Source organism: Barbus barbus (genome assembly GCF_936440315.1).
Source record: "Barbus barbus genome assembly, chromosome: 6".
Classification (NCBI taxonomy): Eukaryota; Metazoa; Chordata; class Actinopteri; order Cypriniformes; family Cyprinidae; genus Barbus; species Barbus barbus.
The window spans coordinates 5878048-5898435 of NC_136734.1; the positions used below are offsets into that span (position 1 = coordinate 5878048).

The 20388-nt window shown below is 37.5% G+C and overlaps 1 protein-coding gene across 1 annotated transcript in view; it reads right to left on the reverse strand.

The window, feature by feature from the left end:
- Positions 1 to 3442: 3442 nt before the first annotated feature.
- LOC306871710 (nucleus accumbens-associated protein 2-like) overlaps positions 3443 to 20388 on the reverse strand; it is a 34103-nt gene continuing 17157 nt past the window's right edge. The window contains exons 2-6 of the mRNA XM_079419821.1: positions 12458 to 13259; positions 8557 to 8733; positions 7622 to 7727; positions 6127 to 6224; positions 3443 to 4963 (exon numbers count right to left, since the gene is read on the reverse strand). Coding sequence (XP_079275947.1) covers positions 4446 to 4963; positions 6127 to 6224; positions 7622 to 7727; positions 8557 to 8733; positions 12458 to 13226 — 1668 coding nt within the window. The 5' untranslated portion in view covers positions 13227 to 13259 and the 3' untranslated portion in view covers positions 3443 to 4445. The remainder of the gene's footprint in view (positions 4964 to 6126; positions 6225 to 7621; positions 7728 to 8556; positions 8734 to 12457; positions 13260 to 20388) is intronic.

The window sequence follows — 20388 nt, forward strand, 5'->3', positions numbered from 1 at the left end:
ACATGCATTTCACAATGAGATTTTCCCGCATTTTCCATTGTTTTACTTCAGTGAAAGATTAGAATTTTTTTTAATGACATTTAATTTAAATATTTATTTTTCACCTTCGCTCATATTATCGTAGGGTGCCATTATTAGTGGCACTGTAGATAAGATAAATTCATTCATTTTAGCTTAAACCTCAGCCAAAATTTTCCACAAATAATGCTTTTTTTCACTCAAGAACTGAGGTGCATAAGCTCAGATCAATGATACCTATGATTAATGAGCTCCAAAAGAAATAAAACCTATGCTAAATGAACAAAAACAAGCTGAAAAAAAATAGGATAATGAGAGATTCGTAAGCAATTTCTTGAACACCAAATTAGCTGAAGGCTTTTCAGCACAGCACAAGAAACGAGCGTCACACTTGAACACCAAAGACACTGGGAATGAAAGATTTTATTTGTGACAAATGACAGCGACATGTTGCAGTAGACATAATTGTTTCTTATTTGAATAAAAAAGCAGTTTAATAGTTCATTATAAACTTTCGTAAGGAACTTGCATGAAAGCGCGTCGTGGCGATGCTACGCTATTAGGCAAAGCTCAGCTATCATTAGTACTTCAATGTTTGAGTCAAAGATCCTCAAACACCTTCTCCCTCTGATTGTCAGCGCTCAGAGCTCGAGGTTTACCGGCTCCAAGTGAATTCCACCAACCTTCACACAAATGTTAAAGTGCTGCCATTATATACTACAAGGAGAAACACACGCGTAAGTAGTGCGGACGGGAAACGAGTCCCAAGAGAACTGCTCATCGGATCGATCTGTGGAGAAACAGCATGCAGTTATAGGCAGATCATTAATGCGCATATTAATTTGAATAATTATAGTCATTCGGCTGCACAGCATCCCGACAGAGGAATATGCAATTACGCTAAAAGACTGTGCTGAATCCTCGGGGTGTTTTCACTCCAAAATCAAAAGAATAAAACAAGAAATTATCATTTGCATAAAGATGAAGGGCCGAGACATTAGCATTGCACTTTTAGCATATGCATTCTTCTGATAGGATGAACACCTGGAAACAGCTGTTTTTGTTACATTCATTGGCCGTTATTTGTAATGTGGCAAGAGCCAAATGATGAAATTCTGGACCACTGCAATCTGTAATATGGTACTAAAGTTATTAATATGTTAATCTGCTTCTCTCAGATTCATCATGCACAGCGTTGAACATCACAGATGTTCCTTCACAAACACTCGTCTCATTCTCACACGCACGAGCAAAACCTCAGAGCAGAGCATTAGTGCTGATGTTCGGTAAACGCTCAGCCTTACTGAAGGAGCTTCTACGCTACTGTACCAACAGAAATCTATAAATTAGCACATTACATACATTTGAACAGCTGCAACATACATCTTTGCGCTCTACAAGTTGGTAAAGGATCCACGTTATCTTCTAGTGCATGAATTCAGAGCCACTTCGCTTCAAAAATAAAGCTGGCAGATGGAGATAAGATACTTGGAAGATTGGCATACAGATACAGGGGCTTCTGGGTAAATAATGAAGTATATAAAAGACGTGCGTAAAAATACTAGTGTAAGACTGGCCTTAGTGATCATATGTTAGTTCCAGCACATTTTAGTGGCAGCCAGCCGACTATTTCTACCTTTCGAAACGTATTGCTATCGCTCTAAATAGTCACAGACTACATAAATATGAAATCGAACCGCATTAATCATACCATACAAGCCATCTGTCAGTTCTGTTCAGAATCTTCAGGTGTGTTGAGCTGTTTTTAACATGTCAAACCAACAGCTGTGATCCAGCAATCGCATTACATTTTTGCATAATTTCCCACATTGTCTTCAAAAATTATCCAAAACAATCATTATTTCGTAAAACATTCTGATTTGAAGAGTTATGATGGTATCAGTAGTCACAATAAGGCACAAGTGCTTCAACCTCAACAAAATCAAGGCCATTATTCCTCCTCATGAAGATATGAGACGGGCATCTTTCTGACTGACTCAAGCTTGAATAAAATGCTCAGGCTACTAATAATAAAACAGGAGAAGCGGGTGAAGATGAAGTTTTGAACTCTCCACAAGAAAGACGAGAGACACCAAATCTTCAAGATTCTCACAGAAAAGCACAAATATGTCCTTAGTTTAGTCATTGTCATCTAGTGTTGATCAGAATCATGACAGCTGTCAATCAATGGCACTGATGAGGCACTTTAACACACAACAACCGACAGTGCAAAATAAAACCTTGTGCATCAAATCAGTAGATCTTAACATCACGACTGAAGATGCATTTCTGGAAAAAAACAACATACCTGGAGATTCTGATAACTACAGTATTAAATGCATGACAAATACACAACGCAACTCAAGAGATCTCAAAAAAAAAACATTCATATTTCTCCCCAAAATCAAAGAAATTACATTTCTCATGAAGAAAACACAAATATCAAGTGTATTCCAACCCCACTTGAACTTCATATGGCCAAAGATCATTTCGAGATGATTTCGGGGTGTTTGTGGGTGTGTTGTTGTGGGAAAATAAAATGACTGTACATGCTGGACAAAATCCAATTTAGGTAATCTTTAAGATGCTGAAGTCTAGTCTCTTCTAGACTAGTGCATATGTCAGAAACACATAAGGAACAGAACGCATAAAGCAAAACCTACATGAGGAGTGAACAGAATCACTCAGAGACACGGATATCGCTCTTAGTGCCGCTCACAAACAGTCTTCAGCAGCTGCTCTCCATCACCTCCTTAAACTCGTCAAGTGCAAATGTAATGAAGTTAGCTAGATTCATCAAACAGTTTACAGTACAGAAAAACCCCACCGCTTCAATTCCAGACAGCAACACACCGTGAAAACCCGACCTGTTGACTAAAATCATCACTTCTTGTCCGACAAACAGTCCTTACATAAACAGTAGCAGTTTTGTTTGTTTTTCGGGGATGCAGATTATAATCGAGGCTGTAAATTTGTATCTGATCTGGCATGCAAGCAGTGGAAGGGAGCGCTCATTCTAGCAGCGTCAGCGTGCGTTTGTTTTTCGAAAGATCGGTGAAATGTCTGATGCCATCCGTGTGCCGGCTGGTCATGTGAGTGTGAGGATCTGTCTGTATGTCAGCGTTCAGATCGGGTCAAACACACGCAGGCATTGCTCTTCTGAAGGGATTATCATTCATGTACCAGTCAAACGTGTGAAGATGGAACTATTTTAAACAAGCCGTCAGATCTACTGCACTAAAAACTGAACATGAAATGTCACTTAATTATTTCAGCTTCAAATGCTCTATTAAACGCAACCATTTCTCTAAATAATAAATGAATCTCACAAAAAACATGTCCAGATTGCACAAAAATACGTTTGGGACCATTATGGTTGCAAATTAAAATAACTGATCTCAAATTCTCATTAAATTTTTTTTTTAAATACTGCATTAAATCGATGATTCCAATACATTACACTAAAAATTAACATCAGAACAGAATATATAATAGTTAAACATGAATTCAAAGTTGTTTGTTTATTTGTGCATTTATTCAGATTTTTTTTTATTATTATTTTAGATTAATATAAATATAATGGGGCTTAACTGTCACACAAATAATGGCACAGCTATGTTTACATGCACTAATTTTCATCACCCATAACGAATCCAATCTGGTTTCAGATTCTGTTCCGTTTATATGAGCCCTAAACATTGCAAACCAATTCACAGGATGACATACATAAAAAGTACCGTAATCTGCTATGTGTGTCAGAAGAACTTTTTTATTTGTACATTTTTTTGCAAATATTCAGTTTCATCCATTGACCAGTTCTTAAGATGCAAGTCATATGACGTAAAACATATGTAAACTGTGCATTTTATGCATGATATTACTGAATCTAATTAAGAAAATAGTCTCTTTCAAATATTTCATACGGCTGGATTTATCTTGTTGATTGTCTTATTTCAGGTCAGAAATCAATTTGATTTAGCTATCAATCTAATCATAAACTGATTTTTTTGGATGCATGTAAACATAGCTACTGATATAAATGTTATAAGTTCTTGTAAAAGCTTCAACCTTATTTTTTTCCTCTTGATTTTGGGGTGTAAAGTGATCTGGTCATGTTTTAGTGAGATTCACTGCTGTATTTATGGCAAAGTTATCTCAAGAAGGAACGTAATATAATTCTAAACGTAATATAAATGTTTCACAATGAAGGTCAGCCGCCGTGCCACTGGCATGATTTCCTCCCACGACCAGTGACTTCTGCTCTCTGGAGCACATGATGAACATCCTGCCAAATCCAGTGTTTGAGGAAAGTCAAATGCACATGAATAAGGTTGTGTTCTTCACGAATGATGCCTGTGTGTGTTTGATTCCTCCCTTCAGCATTTATTCACATGGTGAATATGAACTGAAGGCTGTTTTCTCCAGTCTCACTGCCCATTTATTCTCAGGCCGTCCACAAACTCCTCCTCCTTCTGCTGCCTCTCAGGAGGTGTGGCCACAGTGGCCCCACCTTCAGCTCCAGGTTTGACAGGCCCCGCCCCCAACGTCCCATCTGCGCTGTCAGTCTGGACCTCTTCCTCCTCATCCTCCTCAGCCTGTGTCTCCTCCTCTCCTCCGTCCCGTGGGAGATCGGGGCCGTCGCCGTCCAGTGGTAAATGAGTTCTCGCGGCTTCCTTGCGCTCGGCGTAGAGGCTCAGGCCCGAGGGAAGCAGGTTCTTAAAGTCTGTCTCAAAGGGCAGCTGAATGCCCACCGGGAGGCCACCGATGCCCAGACTGACGCCCGCCGCCACCGACGAGCCCTGGTAAACCTCCATCCCATCCGGAAGCATGGACTGGATCTTGGGAAGCCAGCGCTTCCGCACGCGCCGTGCGTTGGTGCACATGTCAGCGGCGATGACGTTCATCTCACTTTCCTTAAAGTTGGGCGCGAAGTTCTGACAGTAAACTAGAAAAAAAAAGTGTGCATTATTAAGAGCCTGAATGAGAAGAAATCTAAAGCTGCATGAATGGTGTGCAATTAACAGTTAATGATCAATTCACATACTGTTTTTTGCTGAGTTGCAAACATGGCTTGTATTACCTAATTTGATAATGCGGAGTTCAAAAATATCAATAAAATATTTCCATCATGGAAATATTTTTTTCATCATGGAATTTTTTCTTCAAATTATATATACACACTACTAGTCAAAAGTTTTTGAACTAAGATTTTTTTATGTTTTTTAAAGAATTCTCTTCTGCTGAAGCCTGCATTTATTTGATCCAAAATACAACAAAAGCAGTAATATTGTGAAATGTTTTTACTATTTAAAATAACTGCTTTCTATTTGAATATATTTTAAAATGTAAGTGTTACATGATCCTTCAGAAATCATTCTAATATGCTGATTTGTTGTTCAAGAAAAAAGATGAATAGAAAAATCCAACGATCAGCATTTATGTGAAATAAATAGCTTTTGTAACATTATACACCATTCAAAAGCTTGGAGTCAGTATAATTTATATTTTTTGGGAACTTTTATTTAGCAAGGATGCTTTAAATTGATCAAAAATGATGATAAAGACAGAAAAAAAACTCTACTGGTTTCCACAAAATAATAATAGTTTTTTTGAGCAGCAAATCATAATATTAAGGCTCCATTGAATGTCAAAGAAACTTTAACAAATTAACAAAATCTGTGATTTTCTGTCTGTTTGGATGCAGTAAAAGCAGTAAACATCTGGCTCATGTTTGCCTTTTCTTCTGTCAGTTTCCATAATTCTGACCTTGAAATTGGAATTAGGCATCAAATAATGTCAAACATGTGAAAATGGGCTGAGAATTGAACTAATAGTTGTAATCTAGCTCAGAGGAAGACAGGAATCATGTGTTTGTGGTGTTTTTCCACTGATTACAGATAATATAAGACTTCTTCACCTTACTAATGGCTGTCAAAAGCAAAAATGCTATGATATGCATTATATTTAGTTAAGAGTGTGACATGCTTCACTAAAACAGACACTACTTTTGGAATATTAAGTATTGGATTTCATTCAGCGGATGTGATGCAGGGCGGAGTAATGAATGTTGGTTTGAACATCACTGATGATATATAGAGTGTAACGTACGTTTGACTGCGTTCAGGACTCGACTGTCCAGTGGTTTTCTGCTGGGGTCGCTGGTTGATGATCGGATCCCCGTCCCACAGCTGTTTGCTAATGTGTTCCTGCAGGTTCAACAAGCAGCCAGGAGAGGGTGTAGTGGAAAGAAAAGCCATGAGACCTAAACACTCAATATCTTAATAACTGCACTGCACATAACACATAACTGGAGGGGTGTAACGCTACACAATATGATGGTTTGGAACATAACTCGTTTTTGAAGTCGTGGTTCAAGGGGAAAATACAACATGTGTTTTTTTTTTCTTTTATTAAACTGTTTTACTGAACAAACTATGTCTCTGTCTTTGAATAGAAAGTGTGTTGTTACTGCTGCAAGCCTACAACAGACTCTTCATACTGCAGTGTATGGTGCTGCTGTAAATGAGCAAAAAGTTCCTCCAGTTTTGGATGGAATATATTTTAGCAAAATGTATGTGTGACCCTGGACCACAAAACCAGTCTTAAAATGTAAATTTAAAAAAATGGAGATTTATAGATCATCTGAAAGCTGAATAAATAGGCTTTCCATTGATGTATGGTTTGTTAGAATCTGACAATATTTGGCCGAGATGCAACTATTTGAAAATCTGGAATCTGAGTGTGCAAAAAAAAAAAAAAAAAAAATCGAAATATTGAGAAAAATTGCCTTTAAAGTTGTCCAAATGTAGTTCTTCGCAAGGCATATTACTAATCAAAAATTACGTTTTTGATATATTTATGGTAAGAAACTTACAAAATATCTTCTTGGAACATGATTTTTACTTTATATCCTAATGATTTTTGGCATAAAAGAAAAATGGATAATTTTGACCCATGCAATGTATTTTTGGCTATTGGTACAAATATACCCCAGCGACTTAAGACTGGTTTTGTGGTCCAGCGTCACATATTTTAGTTAGCTTCCATTCTATTGTGCTCCATCCGTTTGAAGCTCATGAATGAGAAACTGCTCCTCCATTAAAATCTGTGAAGTTTAGCCAGAGACGGTCTTATTATTGGGAGATACCATGATCTTTCTTTGGAGAAAGTGTAACGGTCAACTTAGATCATGTGTGCCTTGAGAACCAATCACATTACAGTTTTAACATTTTTTGAATTTCTGTCAGAGTTGTGCTACAGTCAATCACTGTTTACAGAGTGCATAAAAATTACTGTAACATGCTGTAAACCGAATCTGGCCACAATTCATTAAATGATAGACAGGAGAACAAACCGCTTTAAACTGTAAGCTTATAATTACAACTTGGATCATGTGGTTTCCTAACAGCAGTAAGTCTTTCATTATTTTTTAGATGCGTTCACAACAAAGTATAGTGATATAGACTGTATCATTCCATCCATGTGCAGTGGTTAACACGCCGCATTCGTTCAGTATACATGCATGTCAAAGTGAATGAGATGTACAGGTACATGTAGCGCTACACCGCTGCAGACAGCAGTGATTTGATGTGACATCACACACCTGTCAAAGAAGGTGGCGAGGAGCCTGCGCAGCAGCACCTTGTGTTTGACACCAGCACACAGATGACAGTTCATCAGCTGACCTCTGGTCATGAACACACTGGTGCCTGAACAACACAGAGAAATGTGACCGTAATCAGCTCCAGTGCATGAACAACATCTGTGACACAATATGCATTAATTAGCACACATTTCCAGCATAAATCTGAACATTATATAAAGCCATATGAATAGTTCTTGTTTGATTTTGTTGTCCTGTATTAGATTTAAAAGTGTTTCCAGGGGGCGATTTTGGATTTCTCTTTTTATCACTCCATAAATCTGAAAATACTGTCAACAGACAGAAAACAAATACATTTTCACCATGTTTTTAGGAGTAAAATGTTGTATAAATCAGTGTGAATGATTTATGAACAAACCTCTCAGTAAAAAAAACCTTCAGAGTATAGATAGGAATAAAATTGAAACATTTGGTGTATGTAAGAGAAAAAACTCTTTAAAGATATGGATTGAAATTGCAATTTAAAATAATCTTTTTTTTTTTGGATGTTTTCTGCCCACTAGTATGACAGTCTGCAAGTCTCTGAAAAATAATGCGAGGTAATCTGAAGTTTTTATGAAATATCAAGGTTCATTTTGGTTGTAAAATGGTATAACCTCAAGAAAATGGGACTTTTTGTAGATACATTCATTCTGCTGGAGTAGTAAAGTGTGTCAATCTTTCTCTAAGCAGTCAGACTATAGTTTTCAAGGTGGACCATCTTCTGCTTCAGGTTGGTACATTGTAAAAAACTATTTTGAAGTTTTTTACTAAGCAACAAGGGGCAAAATCATTCATTATGATCTTCTACATTGGATAATGCTGTACTTCAATGTCTTAATGATGACGTCTCATTTTTGTTAACTTTCACATAGGGTTTGACTGATTTCACCAACCTGCCACCAGTTCCAGTTTCTCTCCGGGGTCTCCCTCGGTGTAGAGTTTGGGATGGCATCGGTAGCCGATTTGACTGATGAGACTAGCTGGCAGAGCCACCAGATCCCTGCGGATCAGCACACACGAACGGTTCTCCAGCGACACCGGCATGACCGCCATCTCCGGCTTCTCTGCCACTGGAAGAGACAGAGTCACCACAACCTTCAGAACCTCCGATACGGCAAATCATGCTGAGAAATCAATAAGTTTGAGAACTCAACACCGTTTTAGTCCATCTAAACGGATGCTTATAAGTTTTGCACATAGTAAAAAATTATGCATACACTCAATATAATCTATTTACTTTAACTCATTAAAATCATTTAACCAATTTCAACTTTTAAGGCGAGACACTACAGGCACAAAAATGTTCATGCATCTGTCAATTTTGAGATTTTTGCCTATTTGGCTTTTCATAAAGTGTTGTTTCACAATACTGTAACATTCAAAAACACATCTGAAATACACATTTAAGTGTTTACTTTATTGCACTTTATCTACATGTGTCTGTAGATTTGATTTCCAATATCCATATCAATTCAAAATTTCTCCAATTTAGCAGCACTTACTCCAAAACTTAGGGTTTTATTCATATCTATGTTCTGAATAGATGAATTCTGAATTCAGTTTTACTGAGGGATTTGTTAATATATCATTCAATTGCTTGTATTATTGCAACTTCATCTATTGGCGTCTGTAGATTTTCTCAAAATGAGTTTGTTTCTCCACTTAAGCAGCATTTACATACTCCAAAACTTACAGTTTTATTCATATCTGTATTTTGAAGGCTTTTACTGATGGGTTTGTTCATATATCAGTCACACTTATTCATATACACATTGTTTTTAGGAACAAAATGTTGTATGTATTAGTTTTCGGTCTATAGTTAGTATTTTCTGATTTATACTGTGATTAAAAAAAGTAATGTATCATTAAAATCAAACAATTTTCAACCTGGCTTTATCCAGTGTTACCTGTAGTGTCTTAAGTTTTTGGAATTAAAAATTTACAAGATCTCAAAAAATGAGTTGAATGAATCAAGCCAATTTTCTACTTAAAATGTAAGTTAAGTAGAATTAGGTGGACATTTTTACAGTTTCCTCTTATTCAGAGGAAGTGCCTGCTCTTCACTTATTTGACGCATCAAACTGCCTCAACTCAATAAAGCTCTGCACTGGCACAACTAATAGAAAAGTTCTGCTTCCCATTTGTCCTTCAGTCTCACACACACACACACACAAAAGATGTGTGAGCTCTCAAATAACCAACAATGTGAGCCTCTAGAGCGGTGACTGATTACAGACTGAATGCATTTCACGATCTGTGACACCCGAGCGCCGGGCGAGAGCTACAGTGAGTGTCACTGCAGAGAGACAGTCAGGATAGATCTGTATAGTTACCAAACATATGGGTCAAATCAAGACAGGAACGCCGACAACACACAGCAGACAAAAGATCAGCATGTTACTCGACATGGAGGAATGCTCATATCCAACAGCATTTCACTCTGAATTTGACCTTTCAGCTGCACTTTCTTCAAACTCTGACTCATTAACCTCAGGCACTTTGTGTCTTCATGACTTACTACTGATGAAATAAACAGCAAACTCAACTTATATTAACATATCAACTGTTACAACAGAAAGTTGGTGTTTTTCCATTGGAATATCATTAGACAGATTTGCACGTGTTACTCAATGAATTATACCTAAATTAAGCTTTAACTGATATTAAAATGTTCTTTTGCCTCAAAAATGCCCTGCACTTACTAGCAAAAATTCCTGAATTAATGCTGTGGTATTTCATAATTTCACATTTGAGTGAGTGCCATCTTAATTTTTTTCTTGACTTCTTTTTTTTTTTTTAAACACATTTATATTGGCCTAGAGCTTAATATTTCAACATAGCAATGGGAAAACATTTTTACTGACAATGACAGATCTTGGCACAAAGTCGTGGAAGCAATTCAGTCTTTTTTCCTCAAATCACAGTTCAGAATTATGAGACGTCAACAAAGTATGGATTGGGAAATTTAAATGGGTCATTTTGAGAAAATCCTCACAAGTCACAAATCTGTTTTTAATTGGGACTTTATAGCACACAACTTTGACTTTTTTCTCAGAATTGTGAGTTTATATCATGCAATTCTGATAAAAAAAAAAAAGAATTGAGAGACAAAAAAAGTCAGAATTGTGAGATAAAAATGTTTGTTTTTATCCCATGGTGGAAAAAAGGCCTTTGGAGTAACATTTGCTAATTAGGGCCTTTACTATTAATTTTTGCCCTGATCTTTAATCCTGTAACATTTTAAATCTAACAGTGTTGGCATTTTTTTACATAAAATTGGTTATTAATACATTTTAATTATGATGTGTGATGTCCTGAGAATTACCATCCAGCTATAGAAATATTACATTTCACTACAGACGGAGTAGTTTTAGACAGAGTGTGTCCTGGAGAAAGCCACACTGTAATAATACATCAGGTCATCTTTAGCACATGTCTCTGATAGCACAGTTAAACAGACATCATGAACCGCCCAGTGTTAACACTTCTGCTCATACGTGTTTCTTGCTGCCTATTTTATGTCTCACAACAGCTTTTTTTTTAACAGCTCACTAGAAATTCTGACAGTTGTAATTAATTGCTCATAAGCTTACTGATGAAATGTGACTAAAACCCAGTCTTGGACCTGAACCAGCCCCTACAACCCACTGCAAAAAAAATCCTGAAATATAATTAGGTGTATTAGTTTTACTTTTGGCTCATCTTATTTACTCTCCACTACTTGAAATTGTTTTGACAACTTCACATGCTGACCCAAAGTAATGAGCCTGTAACCTATTTAACAGCAACAGAAGCAGCCTCTGGTTTACTAGTGAATGATTTGATATGATCCCAGTGTAATATATTCATTATTCCTTTACTAAAAGTCCAGCGTTGTGTTGCGTGCACACGGTTACTCATTACATTTACTACCATTCAAAAGTTTGGGGTTGGTAGGACCAATGTTTGTGAAAGAAGTTTCTTCTGTTCACCAAGGCAGTATTTAGTTGATGAAAAATACAGTAAAAACAAATAATTAAATAAATGTTTTATATGTGAATATAAATGTATCTGATTGCTGTGATCAAAGCTGAATCTTCAGCATCATTACCCCAGTCTTCTCTGTCACATGTTTCTTCAGAAATCATTCTAATATGCTGATTTGCTGTTCAAGAAACATTTCTGAAAACAGTTGTGCTACCGAATGTTTTTTGGAAACCGTGATGCATTTAATTTTTTTCAGTATTTGATGAATAGAAATGTCAAAAGAACAGCATTTATCTGAAATAGAAATCTTTTGTAACATTATAAATGTCTCTACTGTCACTTATATATCAAGTGCATCCTTATATATATATATATATATATATAAAATAAAAAAATCAACCCCAAACTTTTGAACAGTACATAGAAAAAAAATATATTAAAATACATTCAAATAAAACCAACTAAAGTAAAATCAATTATTCTAAAATAAATTCTCCTCCAAAGCAGATATCAGAAAAAGTATTCCCCCAAAATATTATCAGACCGTGTGCACTGTATCAAGATCATATACAGTACTGTAATTAAAACTCTTCCACTCTGAATGAGAACGATGCAGGTTATCAAAAGACAATTCATGAAACATTCAAATACCTCTCCTGTCAGCCAGTTTTTAACTGGCACATTGTCACTTTTCAAATCATCTGCCACATGCTAAGCAATCCATCTCTAAACCAAAGTAACCTCATATAACATTTGCCTATCATTCAAATCATCAGAAATGACACACAATCAACAGCAGACGAGAGTCGGACAGAAGAAGCTGCCTACTTCCGTAAGGGTTGGCCGAGCGGCCGCACAGCTGGCTGTAAGTCTCGTTTGCATCGAACGGCTCTTCCTCAAACTCCTCATCTTCGTTCTGATAAGACGTGGGGCTGTCAGTTGTCGGGAGGCTGGACGCTCCAGGACTGGAACGCTCTCCCAGATACGCTGAAGCCCCAGGCAGAAACGCCCCCGCTGAGAACAGGGGCATGGCCCGTGCAGAACGTGTCCCGTCGCTAGCTCGTTTGGCCAGCGGCTCCTCCAGCTTGATCCTGCGAGCCTGCGACGGCAGCGAGGGTGACCAGCCGGCTGGCACCAGCGGGTGGGTGCTGGGACTCTGGGGGCCCGAGTTGGGCTCGTCCATGGAGGCCGTGGCCGAGTCGCAGTGCGGCGAGTTGGCTTTGAACATCAGGTCCATGCCGCGTTCCACGATGTGCTGGATCTGCAGATATCCGGCTGTGTACATCACGACCAGCTGCTCGCTGGCGGCCATGGTCAGCTTCCCCGTGTAGCAGAAGCTGAGGATTTGCTGGAAACAGGCCGGCGTGACGGAGGACGGCAGCTCGAACTGTGCTTTGCTGCTGCCGCTGAAGAGGTCACGGAAGTACAAGCTGCTGGCGGCCAGCACGGCGCGGTGGGCCTTGAACGCCTGGCCCTTCACCAGTATGGAGACGTCGCAGTACTGGCCCTGCAGCCGCTGCTCGTTCAGGGAGCCCAGCACCATGCTGCCAAAGTTAGGGATCTCCATGTGGAGCATCTGGGACATGGCAGCCCACATTCACACCGTCGACAGAGCCGGTGAGAGGGTCATCTGGACAGAGATGAGACACAACAAGAGTGAGAAACAGCCACATTCAGAGAAAAGGGCACATGCAGACAGATGATGACATGCACACATCTGATATGGCCATTATGACTAGGGTTAACTAAACCACCCAAAAAAAAAAAAAAACATAGGGCCTACTTATTCATGACTTGAAATAAAATAAACATTAGCTGAGAAAAAAAAAAAAAAAGAAAAAAAAACTTCAACTAGTCTGATTCTCATTTTCATTTAATTTAACATCATTTAATTTAATCAGCCGATGAATACCCTAATCAATGAAACAGCAGTAAAGAAGCTCTGAATCACACTCAACAACAGCTGATAAACACATTTGAGCTCAGACCGTTGATCCGACACACACACAAACACACACACACACACATTAATCATCGACTTCACATACATACACACACACACTTACACTTGTATATGTGGTTTACAGGGTTTTTCTACGGTTCAAACTATATTTTCTGTCTCCCCTTTCCCCTTCTATTATCTACTCCCTAACCTTACACCTAAACCTACCCCTCACACAAAACTACTAGCATATTTCGAATTTCAAAAAACAATGCTCAGTATGTTAAGCCACTTGTTTTATAGGACACAAGTGTAAACCTCATAAACCAAACCAGTACCCATGTCATTAATACACATTTGTGTCCTCATAAACCATATAAACCTGTACACAACACACACACACACACACACACACACACATAAAGCCCCAGCCCGTGTGACACAGACAGAACTTCCACTCTTGGGTAACACCACAGCTCATTTCCAGGAACAGCAAGTGAAACGCAGCATCTGTCTGTCTGTCCGTCAGTTGCTCACTGAGTTTCAGGAGACAAAGCTTTCATGAGTGTCCATCTCTCATCGGGACTCAACAAGTGCATCTGCATCAGTGTATGTGAGATAAAAGCAATCAATGCTGCGTCTATAACGTCACACACAGAGACCAGCTCCAGTTACACAGAGAGAGAGAGAGACGGGTGAGGGAGGGGTGAGAGACACAGCAAAGTCAATTGAGGACAGAAGCAGCAAAGAAAATCAACTGCAGCACGACACACACAGAACTGATTTCACTGTAGGCAAATCACAATGTCCTGGAAAGTCCACATGGATGATTTTTATGTTGTTTGTTGGGTGATTTATGAGCTTGCATTGTCACTATAAGAGCATCACAATATGAATATGAATCAGCTAACTGATGCAATAACTAGCATCTGCATCCTACTGATAGAACTGTGTTCCATCGACTATAGTTAAATAACTAAACCCATAAAAAAACTTGTTACTTGAAATGAAAAAATGTTAACAAATAAAATGTATACAAAAATCTAACTTTATTTCAGCTAGTTTCTGAAGCAATAATTCTCACCATTGACTAGTTGCTTATTAGCATGCATATTACTAGAAATTTAGCTGATTATTAGTACTTATAAAACACATATCAATGCCTTATTCTGCATGACCATATTCTAGATCCTTAACCCATACCTAAACTTAACTAAATGACTAATTATTAATTAGCAGCAAACTAGGAGCTTATTAAGGCAGAAATCATAATAAATAGTTATTAGTGAGAATTGGTCCTTAAAATAAAGATAACTGAAATTAACTTAAAAACAGAAAATACAAAAAAATCCATATTAACATTCAGCTTTGATAGAGCAAAGCAAAGCCAATTTCTTTGTCTTGTTTAACTGTAACGCATTCTGAAACAGTCTTAATATTGTGTGCAGTTTTGTGTCTTGAGTCCATTTATCAGAAGATATTTTCACTCTTAAAGCCGGTGGTGGTTTGTTCTGCAGGTATTTGTCTTTGGCACAGACACTGAAAACTGCTGTCTGCTTTAGTGAAAGGAGAAAAATGTCTCGGTCTGAGCCGCAGATGAAGTTATCAATCCAGTCTGACAGACACATGAATTCAAGACAAACATAAAAACGCAAGGACATCCAACACTGACAAGCTGCGTGTCTGCAGTCTGAATGTGTTCAATATTTCTGCTCTGAGTTTAAGGAGATATCAACATTTTTGCATTTCAACACTGTTAATATAAAAATTAATTAATATAAAAAGCTATTATTCTAATTTATGAAAAATGTCATGAAATTTGTATTTTTTATTTTCATCCTTTCGATTTTGCAGTGAAATATGAGTTTCGTGAGATCGCTCACTAAACATCCATCCAGTGTTGGATTGATACTACGTGATCCGATGCAGTCAAAGACGGCATTTCACGGCAGAGAATGCAAATCGAAACAGGAGTTTCTCGCCAGAGGACGACATAGAAAACACAAGTCAGTCTTGCTTTAAACATTTGCATTGGTTTCCACAGATGCGAGCTACACTACAAAAGCAAACGGTAAAATCCTGAAACACCATTTAGCAGAATGCTGTTTATCCAAAGTGACCTAAAGAACACGGACTGCTGGGATTTTCTATTAGTCCTTGATGGGTCACTATCACTATTGGGTGTTTCAAACAGCTTTCAAATGCTTTTATTAAAATTATTAATCTGTATTACAATTTGAGTAAAAAGTTGAACTGAGGTCACAAATTTGGAATCATTAAGAATATTTGGAATATTTTTTATATAATAATTAAGTCTCTTCTGCTCGCTAAGACTGCATTTTTTGATCCAAAATTCAGTAAAAAGTGAAATCACAATTTAAAATAGCTTTTTTTCTATATTAATATATAGTAAAATGTAATTTATTTCTGTGATGCAAAGCTTAATTTTCAGCATCATCACTGCAGTCTTCAGTGTCACATGATCCTTCAGAAATCATTTAATATGCAGATTTTCTGCTCAGTTATCATCAATTATTATTAATGCTATTATTATCAATGCTTAATTATTAATAATTGTTCTTATTAAAATCAGTGTTGAAAACCGTTTTTGCTGCTGAATAATTTTGTGAAAACCGTGATACATTTTATTTTCAGGATTCTTTGATGAATTGAAAGAAAAATCTTTTGTAACATTACCAATATCTTTACTAACACTATATAAAAGTATTTATTTCTATAGTCTGAGTGGTAGTGTATTGCAGTTTGCACAAAATATTCGGCAGCACAACCGTTTTCAACATTGATAATAATCAGAAATGTTTCTTGAGCAGCAAATCAGCATATTATTATGATTTCTGACAAATCACGTGACACTGAAGACTTCAGACAAATTCAGCTTTGAACACAGCAATAAATTACATTTTACAAGATATTCACATAAAAAAATAGTTGTTTTCAGTTATAATAATGTTTCACAATATTACAATATTAAATGTACTTAAAATTAAATAAACACAGCTACGGTGACCACAAAAGTTTAACAGGGATAACACAATGTTAATTATTCCACACATTTGACTGGTAGTGCACATTACAGTTTGTTTTGAATTTAAATGAACACTTATTTTACACAATATATGCATTAAAAATACAGAAATTAATTCTACATTGCCAAATATTGTCCTACCACTAATTTCCAAGTAGCTCATCTCTGTGTGTAGAACTGAGCAACACTAAAAATGTAGCTCTAAAGCCTGATTCCCCTGTATCCTTTGATTGTGATGACGCTCTACATCAGAAGTTGTGATATGATAGACAGTCGTCAGATGCCCACGTGAGCCATGAAGCACTGCTGTCACACTGCAGCATGTGAGGATGGGCGTTCACATCACACTGCCAGCTAATGCACAGCGCTGCAATGCAGTGCCACACACGCATGTACGTGCAGCAATAGTGTCGAGTCAGGCTCGCACGCGTACACATGCAAACACTAAATATAGACTTTGCACATCTTTGATAAAAACATACAGACGTGAACTCCATAAACCTGCTGCGATCCTCAGCTGAACCATTGATTTATCAGCACGCATCCGTCTGCGTGTCAGAACTGGGCCATGATGCACTGCTGAAGACATAAAACTCCTCAGACTCAAAGGAAAAGGAGTTCTGTCAGAATAAAAGAGCAGTCTGGGACATTCTGTCCTTGGTAAAGCGTTAAAGACCTGCAGAGCACGAGTTGATCCAGCAGAAACACACGTATATACGTATATCTGCTTGCACTCGCTGACCCTCTTCATATGAACGATCTGCTTTATAAATATTCAAGCACTGCAGTCGTTCTAAAGTCGAGCATGTCTAAGTGCACAGACACAACACATTCAGTCCACGTTGAGACGCAGCGCTCCCTGGCAACAGGCCTGCCAATCGGAGCTGCACGTCTGAGGAACGTACAGAACCCAAAACACAATCTCAGCAGTCCTTCAAACTCCAGCAGACGGCGTTCACTGCGACCGATACGTAATGCTTTTTGTGATGCATGAACTTTTTCTCAGTTCATGCATCACCTGGGAATCGAACCCATGACCTTGGTGATGCTAGGAATATAATCTCACAGCGATTGGAGATCTGCGGTCATGTTCGGCGTCCAGCGTTTCTTAATATAGAGAGACCGGCACTGGGGTGAGATGGGGTGATGGACACAGAAATATCATGATGGCATGTCCTCTAATGCCACCGGCGTATGACATGTGATCCCTTACGTGTCACCCTGTTAAATTTAATGCATGGAGGCAACTGTATCAAAAGGCCCTTATTTTGAGCCGCGATACTGTTTCCAAATAAAATATTACGAGATGCTATTGCTCAGAATTTTAGTTCTCAGTTATTATGTTCCCTTGAATGATCAACAAGCAGTTTAGGGTCAGAGACACATGTGAAACTAGGGCACGATTCATCAAAATAAAACTAAAATAATGGAATTGCTTAGTGTGATTATCAAATCGCAAAGGCTGTGATTTAAGTAAGTAAATGGATTGAACAGAGTGAAGCACAACACTGTGTTCATTCACACACGAGCGGCTCGTGATCCAGCGATTTCAGTGTCTTGATTCACAATAATGGATCCACATGAACTCTTTGCATCTGCTTTGAGTCGGAGTCGCTTTAAAGTAAACTTGGAACCCCAACATGCACCAACCATCTTTACAAATTTGCAATGAAAATCGTTTACCGACAAAAGAGAAGCTTTAGAAACTCCCAGTGGACTTCTGCCAGAAGAAAAGCTTGATGGATTAACATTAATATTTATGTCTTAATGTCTTCATTTTCTAATACTGAAATTTTACAGATATAAAATATGATGATTATTATTATTAGGCTATAATTTTTCAGAATTCTCAATTACATCTCTTAAATTCTTTATTTTTATTTTACAGTGAAATGTTACAGTATTACAGTTTTGCATAAAATGATATAAAATATTTGTAATCTTGATAAATCTTAAATTGTCATTGTTTTTATTTACAGTGAAATATTACAACATTTTTAATTAAAATATTACTATAAATTATATATTTTTGTAATGTCTTAAATTATCTCTTTTTTTACAGTAAAATGTCCTTATTTTATTTTATATTTATTTAAAAAAGTTAAAAGCCCCACAAACAAACACAGCAAACCTGGAATAATTTTAAAATCACATTTTAAATAGCAATTTTTATCTTACATTTTATTTTATTTTTTTCCCAAATTGTGTGACCCTTTGTGAAACTCCTTTTTCTAACAGAAACGTGAGAATCCGGATTCTCCACCGAATCTCAGTGCTGTTTGAGAAAGAGCATTGGTGGTTTGTGTGAAGGTAAAGGCTCGTTCAGCCACAGCAGAATCTCAGCGGAGCCTGCGGGTGAGTCAGTCAACACACTAATGGACTCAAGCTGCAGAGAAGATCAACAAACAAACAGTGACTCCAGCAGCCGCCATCCAGACCTCCACACACAACTACAGCTCCAACAATGACAAAACTGCACAAAAAAGTAGACTATAGTCCATATCTCTGAGTAGTGCATCAATAAGAGGGTCTGGTCACAGTTCTTAAAAGGAACACTCCACTTTTTTGGAAAATAGGCTCATTTTCCAACTCCCCAAAAGCTAAACAGTCGAGTTTTACTGTTTTCAAATCCATTCAGCCGATCTCTGGGTCTGGCGGTAGCACTGTTAGCGTAGCTTAGCATAGATCATTGAATCTGATTAGACCGTTAGGATCTCGCTCAAAAATGACTAAAGAGTTTCGATATTTTTCCTATTTAAAACTTGACTCTTCTGTAGTTACATCGTGTACTAAGACTGATGGAAAATTAAAATTTGCGATTTTCTAGGCCGATATGGCAAGGAACTTTACTCTCATTCCGGCGTAATAATCAAGGAACTTTGCTGCCGTACCATGGGTGCAGCAGGCGCAATGATATTACGCAGCGCCTGAAAATAGTCCCCAGCTATATCATAACTAGTTAACTAGCTATAGTCTAATCAGATTCAATTATCTATGCTAAGCTACACTAAAAGTGCTATAATGGATTGAATGCATCAGCTGAATGGATTCGAAAATGGTAAAACTCAATTGTTTAACTCTTGGGTAGTTAGAAAATGAGCCTATTTTCAAAAAAAGTGGAGTGTTCCTTTAAAGATATTCAAGATGCATTCGATTCACCGACTGTCAAAATAACTGTGACTGTGAGTTATCTAAATGGACAGTTCATGGCCAGATTAACCTACAATTTGCTGCAGATTTAATGGCCATATTTCACGACTTTGGCAAGTGAGCATGGCCGGTACGTTGAGGTCCAGACCGGTTTATGTTTACAAGGGGTAGCTATAATAAAAGTTGTGAAATAGTTGCCTAATAATAACTTTTCTTTGGTATTGTACAACGCCAAAACAACTGACCCTCTCATCTCAGCTAATCATTGGTTTAACAGCACGTCACTGTCAAAACGACTGAGATTAATAATGCAATCATTATTAATGCCAATCAAACCAAAGAAGGCAGGAATTACCGTTACTGTTACAGAAGCTGAGCGTGAATTTGACCGACAAAAAGTGAGATGTATAATGCAAGCAGCTAAATATTTAATATTTGACAAGTGTGTTATGATAGAAATGACCTAGAGTAATAATGACCTACAGTTATATTCAGGAACGCAAACAACACGGCATATTAGGAAAGATTAAGAATGAACGTGCATATGGTGAATTCACTCTTTTCTGATAGCTTTTCAGTAAATTCACTTATCATCCTCAGACCTGTACTAGAACATGGTAA